Here is a 17,857-nt window from a genome sequence, read left to right as displayed (position 1 = left end):
CAGCATTCATCATCCGGCTACGGTTACGCGACCGATTCATACGCCAACATGAATCAAATGCAGTCCTACGCTGATGTCCAACAGCATCACATGCCCAACCCTGGGCATGCAACGTCGTCCGGCCCTCCGTCTACAATCGGCCATTACGCATCGTACCAGCAGCCCCCGTACTTGCAGCCCGGTCCGACCAACTCTATGGTGCAAGGCTACTCGTATCAAAGCTCATACGGCAATGGAATGCCTCCAACTCCCTCCACAGCGACGATGAACAACTCGCTTGTACCTGCATCGTTACCACTTCCAGGTGAGCAAAGGGTGTTTAACCATCCCACGAGTGTTTAGCACTGACAAGCCACAGCAATGTCCGCTGGTGGTCCTGGCTCATCTGTCCCCGGCCAACAAGGATACCCGCCTACCCACCAGTTCGATACAACGGGCCAGGTTGCACCACCCGGCATGAAGCCCCGGGTGACCGCAACACTTTGGGAAGACGAGGGAAGCTTGTGCTTCCAGGTCGAGGCCAAAGGCGTTTGCGTGGCGCGTCGAGAAGGTATGGATTGAGGGACGCATCGTACCTGCTCCAAAGCTAACGGTAGTATAGACAATCACTTCATCAACGGGACGAAGCTACTGAACGTTGCTGGAATGACGAGAGGTCGGCGTGATGGCATTCTAAAGAGCGAGAAGACAAGGCACGTGGTGAAAATCGGGCCTATGCACTTGAAGGGTGTTTGGTAAGTTTTAAAAGCACGAATGCTTGAGAAGTAATTGAGCAACTGATACAAAGTAGGATCCCCTTCGAACGTGCTCTGGATTTCGCCAACAAGGAGAAAATAACCGAGCAGCTGTACCCTCTCTTTGTGCATGACATCGGCGCGCTTCTCTATCATCCTACTAACCAAAGGGGTTCTGTGGGAACTGGAAATGCGATGGCCGCGCTCGATCGTCGTCGGCCTGAAGGCCAACAGCGCTACATCGGCGCTCCAACGACAGCTTCACAAGCTCCCCCGCTGCACCACCACCATTCCCTGAGCAATCCATCGATTCCGACCCAGATCCAGCAATCGCCGCACTCGATTGCTCCCCACCCCTCATCAGGTCGCCCGTCAATTGACAGGGCTCATACGTTCCCAACACCCCCAACGAGCGCGTCGAGCATTATCGGCATGGGCAACTCCAGCAATTCGTACGAGTGGGGCAACCCCGGTGTGTCAAACATGCAAGGAAACCAGCCCTTGTCGATAGACACTGGACTGAGCAACACCCGCTCAGTCCCAACCACCCCTGCGAGCACTCCTCCTGGAACGATGCAAACCATGCAACAATACCAGACAACGCAAGGCTATGACGGTTCCCGACCGATGTACAGTGCCCCTCCGAACCAACAAAGTCAGTACGCTGCACAGAACATTCCTCGCTATCCCCAACCAGTGCAGTCGAACCCGTATCCCAAGAGTGAGATGGCGCCTCCCGTGCGTGCAGCTGGCGATCCGGTACAGCAAGCAGATGTGAAGCCAACCGAGGGTCTTCTTAATCAAGCTCCGGACCAAGTCGCTGGTGATGAAGAAGCTGACCAGGACCACGACAACGAGTACACTCATACCAGTGCTCCATACGGCAACCGTGCACCCTACGGCTATCCGAGCTCGGCGGCTCCTGGCGCCATGCGCGGAGATCACGTCTCTCAGGACATGACAGGTTCGCCTCACCAGAACGGTTCGGGTAGAGCCACCCCTCGCACCACCAATACTGGCCCAACCCAGTGGACTAGCGGGTATGCCACTCCTGGACAGACGAAGTTACCGTCGAGCAATCTGTACAGCGTCATCAGTGACACTCGAAGCACCGCCAACGGCAATGGACCGGATGGCTATCCGGCGCCAAATGCCATGCCAACAGGCTATCCGAGCCAATTCAGTCCCGCCAACGGTCTTCCGGGTAAGCGGGTTCGCGAGCTCGATGATGATGAGACCGACTATGGTCGTCCGGCGAGCCGTGATGCGAATGGCAACGACCTCGAGAGTTTGAAGCGAAGGAAAACCTTGACCGAGACGACTATGGGTGGTGCAGTTGGAGGACCCGTCCCTGGTAGTCTTCAACGCGCCAAGACTACACTTGCTCAACATGGACGGCGGTAATCCATCCTCGTTGTCATTAGTCGAGTATGTTTCTGCCATGGCAGATTTCGTCACTAGATCCAATAGACGGCTCTACGACCAGGCGCTCTGAGGATGAACACTAATCAGTGGTGACCCAACGGTTTCCGGTGGCGGCGCTCGGAAATAATGCTGCATATCCGGCTCCCCGCACTGTGTCGTTGGGAACTACTCCCGACTACCCCGGACCTCCATCCCGGGTCTCACGTGGTTTGCGAGCATCTCAGGAACACTGCCTGCAAATTTCCTCTTTGATTTCTCCTTCTGTTCTCTTTTTTTTTCCCCCTTCAACCGAATCTTCTGGCATTGACGACATTAACGACTCTCCTACTTCTTCAGTTCTTGGCAGCCTCATGAACCTTGGTTGCCGTTCATCGGCTTGACTCAACTATGGAGTTAGAGTCCAGGCCGGCGAGCTTTTGTATTCTTCATTTCGCGACCCCATGGCATTGCACCTATCATTGCGAAATAAAACGGACATTTTCCACCCTTGTCGACGAGAAGCCCGCGCTGTTGCAAGGCGGCAAAGAATCCGGGTAATACGAGAACAGGATTTCACTACAGGAGTCTGCGGCTGGGTTTTTCGGACAGAGCAAGACGGTCATTCCAGGACGGACGGATGGCAAACCTCTTAACTTCTAGAGTTTGAAGTTGAGCAGAACATTCGTCTTGACCTGGATCGCTCTTATCTATCTGCCGTTCAGCAACACATGCGGTGGAGGCTGCCTTGGGGACATGATTTGGTTCGTGCTTTTGTGCGAAATTCTGTGCGAGCGAATGACGAAGCCGACGAATGAAAGAAAGCATCATGGGAACAAGAAAAGAGCGAGCGACCACTTCCTTGCTTATCGTTGGTTTCCAAGTCAGATCTTTTTGTCGATGATGGACGAAATGAGATATGGACAGCGATCGAAAGGACATGCCATATGACGACCAAAAGCATTCATTTGCGCGTCTGGTTTTCCTTCTCTTTGATGTTCAGTGGATTCATGTGCTGCTTTTCTTGGGCGGAATTCAACGCTTTGACAATCAGGCCAAAAGGGGCAGCAGAATGGGGGTTTGGGGGGAGCATTCGGACTTATTACTTACCTTCTCTGCTCCACTTTCTATCCTTTTGTTACTTTCACGATTGCTGCTGACATGGCAATCTTCTTTCGGAGGCGATCTCTGTATGGGGTTCTTGGGATGATCTATGCGATTTGGGGGGCTTTGACATCTATTTCCTTGGCTGGTTTTTGGTTACTCTCACGGTTTCACCGAGCTTATGATAATGAGGAAATTCCAAAAAAGCTTGTTGTTTGCAGAAACTACATCCAGAGTTTTCTCAGTGGACCCGCAGTCATTTTCAAGGCTCCGTTTCCTAGCTGCAGACCATATGCAGGTGCGGTAATGCAGGCGGTCAAGCTTGTAGCAAGTAACTTCGATCTGGGGTTCACACATCTCACGTACACACGCAGCGTGCGTGCATACATACGTACATACATACTTTGGCGGCTAATCGGGAGATGGTTGAGCTGTGACGACACGAGCATGAATGGGATGCCGGCACATGTGTTGCAGGTTGCATTGCATTCCCGCACAGCGGCACGCGCCGGTGAGCCACCAGCAGCGGGGCTGGCTGTGTGCAGCTACTAGCTCAGCTGCAAACTGCACCGCGCCGCGCCGGCGTGCGTTCTTTTTGCAGTAGTGGGGTTTTATTTCTATTTGAGATCTACCGTTGATGGGCGTTGTTGCGTTCTGGAGCGAGCTTACTCACCCGCTAGCTACTCAACAAAGCCGACGTCATTTCGCTCGGCCGACGAGGACGATGATGAGGGAAAGGGAACGCCACCATTACTTCACAAGTATATGCTTCCACGGACCCATTATTGCTTGTAGCGAGCGAATGGACAGTGAGAGCGGGCTGTTGCTATACGGATTTTTGCCCAAACCGGGGAACTGCGCCAGCAGTGGTTGTCGAGTAGTGGTTCTGGTTCTTTCTTTCTGCCTCCTGCGGTCGTTGCGTAGTACACCGAAGAGAACAAGTCTTGCATTGCAGCTCCACGTGTCTCTCTGCCGAGGGTCAAGCCGGGTTGTCCACTGTCACCTTGCCATGTGCTTTTCCGTTGTCTCGGCCGGCTCCCCGTTTCCCAGTTCGGCTTAAACTCGAACTAGTACCGGCATCGAGGCTGGCTGGCGGGAGAGGGGTTGGTTCCCTTTTGTTGGTTCCGCGTCATCGTATGGTTGGTAGGTGGTTGGTGGTGCTGACGTACGCTATGTCAATCAGTCATCCTTGGCCTTCCCACCAGCATAATCGTGCGGCTCGCGCTAAGAACGCGTGGGTCTGCCGTGGACGGTTTGACATGTGAACCATCCCCACCGGTTTCCTTGAGTGGATAAGCCTACTTTTGACTGGCGGCGGGGCCCAGCTGGGGCCGCGGCCTACGGCGGCTGCATGCTTCCTGAAGGATTTTAGGGAACCGTTGTTACAACGGAGCCGTTGGATGTCTTGGGAAGCTGCCTTTATGGCGTGAGCTATTTGTTCGTGCTTGCAAGGATATGTAATTTCTCTGCCGTTGAGTGTTGGCAAACGCCTCTTACAAGTCTCTATCGCCTTGCGGCGAACACCGTCTTTTGCTCGCCCGAATGATCCCTTCCGTGCTCGTTATTACGCCTTCTTCGCAGCGGCCAACTGGTAAAAAGAAGCAGGGGAAATCGTAAGAAGAATCGATAGGACAAGACACCCCAGCTCCAGCCCCGCTCAAACGCTCTAGTAGACGCCAATTGCACGGCAGGTAACAGTCTCCCGCCGCTTAGACATAGTTGTTTAGATTTTACTATTCCCCCGACTCCTTAGTCTCCACTCTGCGCTCTCGCTCTCGAATGGTATCTGGCAGCGCTCCATTCGCTTTGTCCCATGGTGGGCGTCCCACCACCTGCCGATCCCTTCGGCGTCATCGGCCTCCTCCTCTCGACGGGACTCCAGTCGCCTGTTCTGAGCGGCGGTGGCAATGGCATTCCGGCAAAGCCTCTGTCCAAAGAGCTGCGCGGTGCCTCACCGGGGCCTCTATCAAACGACGTTCGCAAGGGCGGCATGCCGGGACCCCTGTCCAGAGACGTTCGTGGTAGACTGGCAGGAGGACCGGGTCCCCTATCCAAAGACGACCGCGGCATACCGGGGCCAGGCCCCCTGTCTAGGGATGTGCGCGGGAAGCCGGCGGCGGGGTCGACTGGAGTTGCGGGCGGCGGCGGCAGGTCCGTTTCTTGCTGGACGAGCCTGATGCCGCCAGGCACCGTCTTGTTGGAGCGCAGGGCTTCGCGGCGCGCTGCCTGCTGGGCCTGCTGCTGCGGGTCTTTACCTCGTTGTTGGTGGTGCTCTCCGGAGCGTGCTCGCTCCTGTTCGGCGACCAGGTCGTCAAAGTATAGCTTCGCCGCCTGCGTGCGCGAGTATGCGAGAGGGTTCCAGGCATAAGCATTCAGGGCGTGCGGGCTGGCGCCGGCTTGCAGCAGCAGGCGCAAACACTTCAACTCTCCGGCGGCGGAGGCGTGGTGGAGGGCGGTGTTGCCGTTGTTGTCGTGAGCGAGGGGAGAGCATGGATAAGGCGCGGATAGGACGTGCGGCAGAAGGCCGGAAGTGCCGTTCTTGGAGGCGTGCATGAGCTGTTCGAGCGGAGGGTTAACAAGGGTTGAGGTGGCGCGCGTCCGAGGAGGTGGAGCTTACGACGTCCATGCCGTTGTTATTGATGTAGGGCACGCATTGTGGAAAGCGCGCAGCCAGCAAGATGCCAACCTCGACCTGCCCGCAGGCGGCGGCTAGCATCAACGGCGTGTCGTGGTCGGTGTTGCGCGAGATGCCGTCGTTCTCGTGGCCCGCGTCGATGAGGAAGGCAGCAATGTCGGTGAAGCCGTCGCGGGCGGCCAGGTGCAGCGACGTGTTGCTCCTGTTTTCGAAGTCTGGGTTCTGCAGCACGCGCGGGTTGTTGCGGACGATGCGACGCACGAGCACCAGGTCGTTGAGGCGGATGGCGCGGCGCAGGCGGATCTCGACGTTGATCATGGTGCAGCTGCAGGCGCGGGTCCAACCGCTACATGGCGCAGGGACGGTGGGAATCGAGGCTCAGGAGGGAGAGAGCCCCGTCGCCGGGCAGGATCCGGGGAAGCTTAATACTACATCATCGTCAGTCCGCGCGTCAGGTTGCGGCCTTGGCATTGGGGCCAGATAGATTGTCGGTCTTTTGAAACGCCGACCAAGCTACATTTTTTGGACGCCAACGTCCGCGTCGCATTTTCGCGACACCAGATCCCGCTCACTTCTCCAATGGCGCCCGTCACCGTCTTGGACCGCTCCGAGGAGCAGGCGCCCTTCCAGCTCCCGCCCGACTTCGCCCGCTACGACTCGGAAAGCGCCGCCTCCGCCTCCGCCTCCGCCTCCGACGACGATGTCGAGATGCAGAAGGATGCCGCCGAGGAGGAGCTCGAGAGACTCGTCTTCGGCGACCGCACTGGGTTTAGGGAAGGTATAAAGAACTTCGGGGGCAGAGGCGAAGTGGCCGTGGCTGGCGAGGAGCTGGAAGAGGAGGGCAGCGACCTGGACAACGTCGCGGATGCGGATGTATGTTTACTGCCAGACTGCAGTCGCGGTTGCGCAGCCTGCTGACCTGCTGCAGCTCTTCTTCACCGATTCTGGGCCCGACGCGAACACCGGCAGAGCCCTTGCCCTCCCCCCAGGCCCCGAGAATTCCGACGAAGATTTTGCCGACGCCGCAAGAGATGCGCCCGCATGGCAAGACAGTGACGATGAGCGCATGGTGGTCTCGTTGGCCTCGGTCCCAAGGTTAAGGAAACTGCGCAAGACGGAGGACGAAGATCTCATCAACGGCAAGGAGTATGCGCGGAGACTGCGAAGGCAGTTCGAGAGGCTGTACCCGACGCCAGACTGGGCCGTGTCAGCAACGAGAAGGCCTTCGAAGAAGAGAAAGATGCCCGAGCACGAGACGCTATCTGCGGATGAGGGTGTATCGTCGGACGATGACATGGATGTCGACGACGTCGACCTCTCCGCCCAACCGCTGGCAAAACTGCTCAAGGATGCCGACAGCCTTACGCGTAGGGACACTACGGGAACTGCCAAGAGGCGGAAACTTCGCCCCGAGGTACTTGACATCCAGCGGACGAAAGACATCAGTGGCATGCAACCGTCCGCAATCACCTCTCTGTCTTTCCATCCCACCCTCCCGCTACTTCTTTCGTCTGGCCCTAGCTCGACTCTCTACCTCCACCATGTTCAGCCCATCCCGCCGAACTCTAACCCTCTTCTCACCTCCCTCCATATCAAGGGTACCCCTCTTACCACCACCGCCTTCCACCCTTCACCCAGCGATTCGCGCATCTTCCTCAGCGCACGTCGTCGTTACTTCCACGTCTGGAACCTCGCAACGGGTACCGTTGAAAAAGTCACCCGGGTGTACGGCCACCAGCAGGAGCAGCGCACCATGGAGCGATTTGCCTTGTCTCCCAACGGCAGGTACATGGCCCTGCTCGGCTCCGCGCGCAAGGGCGGCGGCTATATTAATATCCTGGATGCACGCACGTTGCAGTGGCAAAGCCAAGCGCGCATCGAGTCGCGCGGTGGCATCGCCGACTTCGCGTGGTGGGCCGACGGTAACGGCCTTACCATCGCGGGCAAGAACGGCGAGGTCAGCGAGTGGGACGCGGTCGCGCAGCGGCTGCGCGCGCGCTGGGTCGACGAGGGTGCCGTCGGCACCTCTGTCGTCGCGCTGGGCGGCCGCAGCGGCCGCGACGACTGGCTCGGCGGCGACCGCTGGGTCGCCGTGGGCAGCTCCAGTGGCATCGTCAACATCTACGACCGCCGCGCCTGGTTGCCCGCCAACCGCAAACCCACCGACCACCACAACGATCCCGCTAACGGCGGCGTGCCCGCCGCTCCCAGTCCCGTCAAGGTCCTCGACCAGCTCACAACGCCCATCTCGCATCTTCGCTTCTCGCCCGACGGCCAGCTGCTCGCTATGGCCTCACGCTGGAAGAAGGACGCGCTGCGTCTCGTCCACCTGCCCAGCTGCACCGTATACCGCAACTGGCCCACGAACGCCACCCCGCTCGGCCGCATCACCGCCGTGGCTTTTGGCGACGCCGCCGCCGTCAGTACGGTTACTGAGGAGCATGAGGGCCGGGACGGCGTCGGCGCGGAGTTGCTTCTCGCCGTGGCGAACGAGCAGGGGAAGATTAGGATGTGGGAGATTCGGGCTTGAGATGATGGGAGAGGGAGAAGCAGAGTCGAAAAGTGAAATTTCTTTCAACATTATCTTTATGCCATTTTCTTTTCATTCTCGGTGGGGGTTCGGCATCGAGTCTCAGGGACGAGAAGATTGAGACACATGATGAAAAGTAACATGTACACGTACCTATTTTCGATGACTTGATACGGGATAGAGCCTGGGCCATCAAGTCAAAGGAGTTGATTGAGTGCGATCAACAAGAATGGAGGGAAGAGCAATCAATTGAAACTATAGAGACCACCTGAAGCAAGGGTAGCCACCAATATGCTTCAAGTCAAGTTTTGAATGCGACTGTTAAGCCTCAGCCGTCCATCTTCGTGCAGAATGTATGTCGACATCTACTTGGGGCCAAACCGACGATGAGTGCAAGAGGACCCGGTGTTCCGTGGCAATACGCATTTGTCTGTGAAGGAATATCTATTTCGAATGCAATGTGCTTTGCTGTTTGCCATCTAGGATTAGGAAACAAAGCAAAGAAAAAAGGTGCAAGAGACCGTCCCGTCTATGTTTAAGTCCACGTTCTCTAGGTATCCAGAGCCCCCACCCTCCCGCCCACCTTCCTCCGTTGTTATTGTTGCTCCGTGTTAGTCGCCCTGATAAAAGAAATCTGCACTTTCATGCCTTTTTTTTTTCATGAGTGCCTTTCATTGCCCTCCGCTTTGAATCCCGCTACGCCTTGAGAAATGCTCTGATCACATAGTCTAGGTCTTTTTCCCCCCTTGAATGTCTTCTAACGTGGTCCATTGTTACTTTCCTGACCACGCTTCCTCTGCCAAAAAAGTGGCAATCTGAGTTCAGAGTCGAGACTCAGGAATGGTGCCGTCGACGACAGCGACGGCGCCGATGTTACCGGCATCGGCGGAGCCGTTGAGGAGAGCAACGCATGAGATGACATCCGCCGGCTCCAGCAAGTGCCAGGAAGCCAGTGTCTGCTTCGAGCTAGCTCCAACAGTCACTGAGAAAACATGGTCCTCTGGCAGCTTCGAGCCGCGAAGGGCGCGGAACATGTCTTTTTCGAGGGTTAGTCAAGCCATGGCACGATTATGCGCGAAAGATCTTACCTTCGTCCGTGAAGTCATCTCCCGAGCAAAGAATAAACTCCGGAGGAGCAGCACCATATTCGGCCACAAGGCGCTTTGCAATTTCGCCCTTGTTTACGAACCTCGGGCGGACTTCGAGATTAGCCTTGCCGGTCATGACCTCAACCTCGTACTTCTTGGCGACGGTTGCCTCGAGATGCTTCTGACACTCGCGAGCCTGGAATGCTCCATACTCGGGATCCGCTCGGCGGTAATGCCAGGTCAAGGCGATCTTCTTCCTTTCTATGAAGGAGCCTGGTCACCGTTAGAATATTCCAACCCTCGGAGGTGGATACCTACCTTGAGTTCTCTCAGTGTAATGCTGGAAGACCTGCATGACTTCTGACTGCCAGCTCATATCCGTCTTCTCCGTGAGGTTTTCCCAAATCTCGCTCCTGGGATGACGGATGAAACTGCCGTGCTCGGCACTGAGGCCAAGCTCGGTAATGTGGCCCATCCATTCGTCCAGGAATGCTTGGTCGCGTCCGCTGATGATCCACACAGCATTGTTCGGGTCGGAGGCAAGCGTCTTGATGGTGCGAATGACACGATCAGACGGAATTGCCGACTGGGGGTCTTTCACGATAGGAGTAAGCGTGCCATCATAGTCGAACATGAACAGCCTCTTCTTAGCCTTCCTATACTGCGACAGAAGCTTGGCTCGATCAAGTGCAGGCGTGGCAAATGACTGATCGAAGGACGAAAGGTTGGTCATGAGACGACGCAAGTAACTGTTCACCCACGCCTGCACGTTGTTGGTGACAACGTGCCTGTAGAGTTCTCCATGCTGGTCTTCGCGCTCTTCATCAGTCATAGTAAGAGCTCGGTCAATGGCATCAGCGACGCCGCCAAGGTCCCAAGGGTTGATGTGAATGGCGCTGCCTAAGCTCCCAGCGGTACCAGAGAATTCAGACAGTATGAGAGGACCTTTGTTATCCTTTTGCGCAATGACATACTCCATGCTGGTCGTGTTCATACCATCGCGGACACTGGTGATGAGACCCACGTCGGCAACGCGCAAAAGTGCAAAGTACTCCTCCTTTGAAAGGTACTGAGGGAAGTGCTGGACGGGAGCGAAGCTGAGACTACCATGGGCGCCGTTGATTCTGGAGACGAGGTCGGAGATCTTGTTCACAAACTTATCGTCGTTATGCGTCGCCTGGTGAGTGGCCGGGCTAGTAACTTGAATGAGGACAACCTTCTCCCGCCATTCCGGATAACGTTCCAGGAAGAGCTCGAATGCTTGCAGCTTTTGTGCGACACCCCTGACAGCATCAAGTCTGTCACGGCCGACAATGAGCTTCTTGTCCGCGTAAAGCTCACGAATCGCCTTGACCTTCTCGGAGACAGCATCATCATAGAGAGCAACGCGTTGCGTGGCAGCCGCATTGATGCCAATGGGAAACACATCAACGGCTACGTGGGCGCCGTACGCATCAACGCCGGCGGAAGATGAGTCGAATCCGAGAACGCGGGTGCAGCAGGACGAAAAGTGGCGCGAATAGCTGTATGACTGGAAGCCAACCATGTTCGCACCAAGAACGCCCTCCAGAATCTCCTTGCGGCGGCTCAGGCATCTGTAGAACTCGCTGCTAGGGAAAGGAATGTGGAGGAAGAAGCCAATGTAAACGTTGGGCAGGCGCTGGCGGAGAAGACTGGGGAGCAGGAGAAGGTAGTAATCGTGGATCATGATGATGTCGCCTGGTTTGTATATTTCGAGGATCTTGTCGGCAAACATTTTGTTCATGCGGTAGTAGTCGGCCCAAGCCTTGCGTGCGGCACGGCCATCAGCAGGCTCGTTTTGCTTGTAGTGAAATAGGGTATAGAGCTCCTTGTCGGCAAACTGGCGCCAGCGGGACTGGTCCTTCAGGACAACCACATCCTCGTCCTCGTGCAGTTCATCATAGAGCCACACAGGCACTATCCTGCCGCCATGGTCGCGCTCTAGTTGCTTCTCCAGACGCAGACGATGCTCACGGTCAACGTTTAGACCTTCCTGGGCTGGCTGTTGAGGCTTTGTCTCAGCATCGACAGGGATGGGTGCAGAAGCTTTGTTCAGAGGGGTGCTGGTGTTGGCGCCTGCAGCGGTGTCGCCGATAATGGGTTGAGCGTTGGCAGCAACCTTGACCTCACCCGTCCATCCAACCAGAGTGTGATTCCAAGGCGAAGAGGCGGAGGCGAGGTAGGAGAATGAGTCGAACAGGGCAGAAGTGCCGCGCCTGGACCGAAGTTCCTGAGAAAACCGAATCAGCTGCGCTCTCGTCGAGTCAACGTGCAACTTACCCAATCGTTGCCGGGCGAGTAGGCGATGCTATAAGGAACGCAGGTAGTGGCACTGATAACATGGCCGCTAAGATTCAGATTGGGGTGAGCAGCCATCGGGTCAACATCCGCCAGATCGGTCTTCTCCGCCGACTCCAAAGTGGGCCGGCTCAACCTCCTTAGAATCTCCTCGGGGCTCTTCGCGCCGGCGGCAACGTCGGTGGGCGAGCTCGCGCGATCGCCGTCAGGGTCGTGGCTCGAGTTGGGATTCCAATTCGGGCCGGAGGGAGTCTTCGCGGGATCGAATGGCAGCGGAGGCTGGCCGTGGACATCGTCAGGCTGGATGTAGGCATCAAGACCAGCAGTATGCACGCCAGGTGTGACGGGCACAGTGGTATTCCTGCCTTGCATGCTTTCGTCGGAGGCCGGGACCTCTGGGCTCGGCGGCTCAGCAGGCATGGCGAAAGTGTCGCGCGAGTCGAACTGCATGGCCAGGTCAGCGCGGCGTCGAGCCGGAGGTGGGAACAGGAGGAGGGCTAGCAATGCAGGCGGGATTTGGAGCGTGGGGCGCAGAAGGGCGGCGAACGTACCGGTGGTGTTGTTGTTGCGCGAAGAAGCTGCGGTTGACGTCAGGCGCAGCCGAGGATTGGGTAACGAGCTCGCGTCGCTCCTGCGCGATGCCGAGTCTCAGTCTGCAGGCGGAAGCAGAGGCGCGGGGTCGTGCGGCAGGTCGCACCGGGAGGACGGAGGAGCGGCGATTGGCAGAGGGCGCAGGCAGTCAGCGCGACTGTCAGCTTTTAAGGGCGCGGATGGCGTCTGACGCAGCAATAGGAGAAGATCGGCTTGTGGAGGAGCGGGCAGCACGAGGCGGTCGCGCGGAGCCCCTCCAACGGCCAACAGCGACATTAAGTCAATCCACGTCATTCTAGCCCTTTTGCAAGGCCATGGCCCGGGCCGCCAGCGCGCGCCGGCTGCTTCTGGCGAAGTCTCTGCCATTCTACACGCAATGACTTCGCTTCTCTCACCGGCGTGCCCCGCGCAGTCGTTGCCGTGATGCGTCAGGCTGGTGAAGCTTCACATGCCCCCACCCCGGCCAGCGCCTTCCCCCAAAGCGCCGAGAGCAGCAGCGCGCGAGAGGTTGGCCGTCTTGTCCGCCGCGAACGGATGCACCCGTTTCTCCTTTTTTTGCCCCCGGCGCATCCCCTTATCAAGCCACAAACTCGAGCAGCGCGCAGCTACAGTGTCCAGATGCGCGCGCCATTGGCCAATAGGACGGTACCATGGCCCATGCGCAGACAGGCACGTGAATCAGCGGGCCCGTGCCGCGCGACTTGCTCTTCGCGCGCCCTCAACAAACGCAAGCACCACCGCCACAGACTGCCCGCTGTCCAACACCGCCCTCGCGCCCATGCTTAGCGACCGCACCATCTGCTGTGCAGGCAATGCCCTTCGCCCCTACGCCGTGCTGTCGCGCCTGTTCGGCATCCCCTTGGCCAGGACGCGCCCACTCCCTGCCTCGCACTGCTCCGTAGCTGCCTTCTCCACCACCGTCCGCCATCACTCCGACAATCGAGACCGCCACGCTCGCAATGTCGATGTCACTAGCCTGGACATAACCTTGGAGGCCCATCGTCGTGCTAATCGCGAGGACCTTCTTCGCAAAGTCACCCCAAAGGGAGAATCTATAATAAACGCCAGAAATACCGTCTGGCTTCGGCCGGAACTATCCCCTGACCGCTTCGATCCCCTCTCTGGACCTGGAGAAAAGCCCAAGAAATCCGGAGGGTTGACTGTCGAAAGGAAGAAGGGGAAGACCCGGAATACCAAGCAGGTCTTCAAGCGGCTTGCAGTTACTGAGAAGACTGGGGATACCGCGAAGGGCTTCAAGCGGGTGGCAGTTACCGACGCGCCGGACCGGGTGGTGCCTCCGCCCGATTACCTAGGTCAATACGTGGAGCCGCTGCATAACAGAGACGATGTCAGGGATGAAGATCTGCCCTGGTTCGCATCGTCTCTTCGGTCTGGTGCCACATCAATGGAGAGGTCTGGCCCACGCATTGCAACGGACTGACTGACTTACTGACTTTGCAATAGACTTCGGGCCGAGATAGAGGCGTTCGCAAAATATATCCAACCCACGCCCGAAGAGCATGCCGGACGTATTGCTGTTGTGGATCAAACGCGCGAAACGTGGTGTCGCTTCGTCTCGAGGCAGGGTAGCAAGGTTCGATCTCTTCAGCTTGAGATTTTTGGGTCCCAACGGACTGGGTTGGCCACTGCTACCTCCGATATTGACTTCCGTATTTACAATCCGGAAGTCGAAAATGAGAGTGATGCAAAGAAGGCTCCCAGGCACCACAGGAGACAAGAGTATACATCAACCCTGCAGCAGGCTTTCCCATTCTACGCGAAAGATGAGAACTTCATGCTTGTTTTCCTCCGTCACGCGAGATATCCACTTATCTCAATGCAGCACGCCCCCACGAGCGTGGACGTTCAGCTTGTTTCCAGTAACGATACGGCCCACGCACGGGCGGTTGCGGCGAAGTACATGGAGGAGTCACCTGTCATTCGCACTCTGTACATGCTTCTCAGGCATACGTTGGAAATCAGGGGGCTGTGTGATGTCTTCAGAGGAGGGATGGCCTCTTACAGCATCTTTTATATGATCGCTGCAGGCATGAAACTCGGACCGCCTGCAGCTCATGATGATCCCGCTGCGCAGCTCCTCGCCGTCCTGGACTTTTACTCCGACTTTGACACAACCAGCAACTGGATCTCGTTAGAACCCTTGGCGATCCTGCCAAAGGTTGAGGGTAAGCCCGTGCAGTCCAGGAACGAGAAACAGGTACTATCTCCTGCAAGAGTTGGGATCCATGTGCTAATACTTCATAGACACTTGCAACACAACGAAGAATCGGCTTGCAAAACGGAGACCAGCCCTATCTTTTCTGCCTTCGCGATCCCGCCGACGATACCAACGACCTAGGACGCAAAACATTCAATTGGAAGCACCTGCAGGAGACTTTGAAGACTTTGCGCAAAGAACTGCGTCAGAAGCTCGAAAGAGATGACGGCTCGCTGCTCCTTACGCCTTTAGTTGGCAGAAGCTTTGAGCTGATGGAGGCAAGAAGGGAACAGCTTGTCGCGTTCGGTCGGCAGTACCCACTCTCTAGGCAAGCCTTAGAAGTGCCGGTGGTTGTTCAGGGAGAGGGTGACAGTGAGACTGCGAAGGAAGTGCCCGGGGATCTACAGGGAGAGGTGACGGCGGGGCAGGAAGAGACTGACAGCGAAGCTGCGCAGGCATGATTATGTCTTTTTTCTTCAGTCACAATGGCGATGTCTGGGCTGGATGACGGACAGCGAAGATCGGGCTGTTTTTGCGGAACCGGTTGTCAAAGCAAGCCAAACGACTGAAAAGTTTTGACTGACACCTCTCTTCGGAATCAATTTTTGCATTGGGGATCTGCGGGGTCGTCCTGCATGCATCGTATGCCATGCAATTCGATTGCTTTCGGCCCCAGAAACTCCCTGAACTCTGCGGAATGGATAAGTCGGTGTACTATTATTATTCTGAACGTCTTCCACGCCGCTCCACCCATGTCTGTCCGTAACTTTCGGCTCGCGATTGCAGGATGATCCGGGATCTGGTTTCGCTACGCAACGAAGAACAGTTGCTGTTGCCTGCAGCTGAAGTGGCTTGTGTGGCTGCGACTCGTGACGCTGAGCCATTGAAGGTTTCGGATCCTTAACCGTCGCAAAACAGCTGCCTAGAGGGATTCATGGAAGCACTTATATCCGTCCCGTGCCAACCACGACAACCATCCACTTATCAGTAAAAAAGGAGCGATCAAGCAGCCGTCGAGTTTATCGCTGAGAAGCTGATCATCTCCAGGATTCGCTTGCTCGGCCTGGCTGCTGTGTGAGTCCATCTCTGTGCGAGCATGGGTATGGAGGATCATCAGTTCCCCAAACTGATTCTTTCTTTGGGGGCTGTTCTGTTGCTTTTCATCATCGCCCTGTGTCGGCGCTGTTCCGCTCCAACACCCCTGCCTGATTCGTTGCCATGGGTTGGGCTCCGAAGTGAGTGGCTTCAGAAGCCGAGGGCCCATTTGCGTGATGCGAAGTATGGTCATGAGTATTTGAAGGAAGGGTACGAGAAGGTGAGCCGATATCCGCTCTATCCCGTGATCCAAGACGTTTCCTGAGAGAGAAATCGACTCGTTCCTCGTCTACGACATGAGTCCCTTGTTACTGAAGTCTTGAATCAGTACAGCAAAAAGGGCAAGGCCTTTATATCACCGCACATGGGCTTTCGGGAAGTTGTCGTCCTTCCACCATCCTCTATATCCTGGTTGTTGCGGCAGCCAGAGGACCGTGTCAGTCAACCCAAGATGATGTCGCGGATGTTGCAATCGAGATATCTTCTGCCTGCCCACCCTGCAGACGAGGTTTTCCACGCATCCACGATCAGGGTTGATCTCAATCGACATCTCGCCGCATTGACCTCCGACATCGCCGACGAGATCCGCGCCGGTCTGGCGGATGCGTGGGGAACAGACACTTCAAACTTCCGCTCTGTCTGCGTCTTGGATACCGTCAAGCACATCTCTACACGCATCTCGACCCGCGTCTTCTTCGGTCAGGAGCTGACCCGCGACGCCGATTTCCTTGCTCATACAGGCGCCTTCTCCACCATGCTGACGACCTGCTCCGGGCTTCTCGCCCTGTTTGCGCCCCGCGCACTCCGACCGCTGCTAGGGCCGCTGGTCGCATTGCCAGCTCGCTACCACGCTTGGAGTATGAACCGCAAGCTCCTGCCGCTGATCCAGCGTCGCCTGACCACACTCTCGTCGTCCTCATCCCCGCCTTTGCCCAAAAAATGTCAACCGAACGACCTTCTACAGTATCACGTCGCATCCGCCCTTGCCTCTCCCTCTCCCTCCGACCGCTTGCCCGCCACCATCGCCGCCCGCCTGCAGCTGCTCCTCGGCTTCGCTGCCATCCCAACCATCCACCTTACGCTCGGCAACGCCCTGCTCAATCTCAGCGCATGCCCCCCTCCCCCTCCTTCTCCTGCTGTTCTGTCGCTCGACGCCATCGGACCGGCTGATCCGTCTTCCCCTTCACCCACGTCCCCCGAAGCTCTCTTCATTCTCCGGAACGAAGCCTCGACTGTGTTGGGAGAGCACGGCGGCACGTGGACGCGACCGTCGCTCCTACAGCTGGTACGCGCGGACTCGTTCCTCAAGGAGACGATGCGGCTGGATATTTTCGCCGGTAGGGGGCTGCTGCATGAGGTTGTGGCCGAGGGGGGCGTGGCATTGCCCGGCGAAGGAGCGGTTGTGCCGAAAGGGGCGTGGGTGGGCGTGGCGGCATCGGAGATGCAGAAGGATGAGGATGTCTACGGGCCAGGTGCTGGGGAGTTTGAGGGGTGGAGGTTTGTGGTTGGAGAGGCGAAGAATGCGGAGGAGAAGGATGATATGGGAGGAGCCGGGAAGGGAAGGAGCATGTCGACGACGGGCGATACGTTTCTGGCGTTCAGTCGCGGGAGTCATACGTGTCCCGGGAGGTTCTTCGCGGCGAACGTGATGAAGTTGGTGCTGGCGCACGTGGCGATGGAGTACGACATCAGGCCGCTAGAAAAGCGGCCAGAGAATGTGACGATAAGCGACGTCTCGGTACCTCCAGGCAAAGCGAGGATCGAGGTGAGGAGGCGGGAGAGGGTTCTATGCTGACGGAAGTTGTAGGTCGGCAGGGCACGAAGCAACAGCGGGATCTCGACTCATTCCATACGCCCAGCAATTCTCCAATCTCTTTGATAGCCCGCATTTGAGTACCAATATGATTTAGGTCCCAAAAAGAAAGAACGTGAGTGGCATACAAGCTTTGATAAGCTTCAGGGCTGAGCTTGGCGGAGTGATGATCGTCTCGCCCTGACCGCTTCGTTCCCCGCGTCTCTTGGAACCGGCACCCTGGCACACGATTGACCGGAAGCGAATATGATGGCACATTCCGAGGTTCCAGCTGCCATTGTGGGGAAAACCCGCACAGCTCAGCTGCCATCTTATAATAAGCGCGGCTT

At 57.0% G+C, this 17,857-nt stretch overlaps 6 protein-coding genes across 6 annotated transcripts; 4 read left to right on the top strand and 2 right to left on the bottom strand.

Moving 5' to 3' along the window:
* Window positions 1-360: 360 nt before the first annotated feature.
* SLS55_009423 (uncharacterized protein) lies at window positions 361-2,138 on the top strand (the record flags this gene model as incomplete). Its single annotated transcript, XM_066780824.1, has 4 exons — window positions 361-550; window positions 602-734; window positions 791-860; window positions 1,332-2,138. The coding sequence occupies 4 exons, from the start codon at window positions 361-363 to the stop codon at window positions 2,136-2,138; spliced, it is 1,200 nt and encodes a 399-aa protein (XP_066628770.1).
* Window positions 2,139-5,811: 3,673 nt separating this feature from the next.
* Window positions 5,812-6,192, bottom strand: AVO2 (Target of rapamycin complex 2 subunit avo2; the record flags this gene model as incomplete). The annotated part of the gene is made up of 1 exon (XM_066780823.1): window positions 5,812-6,192. The coding sequence occupies one exon, from the start codon at window positions 6,190-6,192 to the stop codon at window positions 5,812-5,814; it is 381 nt and encodes a 126-aa protein (XP_066628769.1).
* A 261-nt stretch (window positions 6,193-6,453) lies between these two features.
* Window positions 6,454-8,404, top strand: UTP18 (U3 snoRNP protein; the record flags this gene model as incomplete). The annotated part of the gene is made up of 2 exons (XM_066780822.1): window positions 6,454-6,747; window positions 6,803-8,404. The coding sequence occupies 2 exons, from the start codon at window positions 6,454-6,456 to the stop codon at window positions 8,402-8,404; spliced, it is 1,896 nt and encodes a 631-aa protein (XP_066628768.1).
* Window positions 8,405-9,225: 821 nt separating this feature from the next.
* TPS2 (threalose-6-phosphate phosphatase) lies at window positions 9,226-12,261 on the bottom strand (the record flags this gene model as incomplete). Its single annotated transcript, XM_066780821.1, has 4 exons — window positions 9,226-9,440; window positions 9,493-9,765; window positions 9,811-11,743; window positions 11,794-12,261. 4 exons carry the CDS (start codon window positions 12,259-12,261, stop codon window positions 9,226-9,228), a joined length of 2,889 nt encoding a protein of 962 aa, XP_066628767.1.
* A 564-nt stretch (window positions 12,262-12,825) lies between these two features.
* On the top strand, window positions 12,826-13,843 carry SLS55_009419 (uncharacterized protein; the record flags this gene model as incomplete). Its single annotated transcript, XM_066780820.1, has 2 exons — window positions 12,826-12,829; window positions 13,149-13,843. 2 exons carry the CDS (start codon window positions 12,826-12,828, stop codon window positions 13,841-13,843), a joined length of 699 nt encoding a protein of 232 aa, XP_066628766.1.
* A 2,326-nt stretch (window positions 13,844-16,169) lies between these two features.
* On the top strand, window positions 16,170-17,510 carry SLS55_009418 (uncharacterized protein; the record flags this gene model as incomplete). Its single annotated transcript, XM_066780819.1, has 1 exon — window positions 16,170-17,510. One exon carries the CDS (start codon window positions 16,170-16,172, stop codon window positions 17,508-17,510), a length of 1,341 nt encoding a protein of 446 aa, XP_066628765.1.
* Between the last annotated feature and the right edge of the window lie 347 nt (window positions 17,511-17,857).

Source organism: Diplodia seriata (assembly GCF_021436955.1).
Source record: "Diplodia seriata strain FDS-637 chromosome Unknown scaffold_10, whole genome shotgun sequence".
NCBI lineage: Eukaryota > Fungi > Ascomycota > Dothideomycetes > Botryosphaeriales > Botryosphaeriaceae > Diplodia > Diplodia seriata.
Note: the sequence above shows the minus strand (reverse complement) of the source record. Positions and strands in the feature narration are given on the sequence as shown.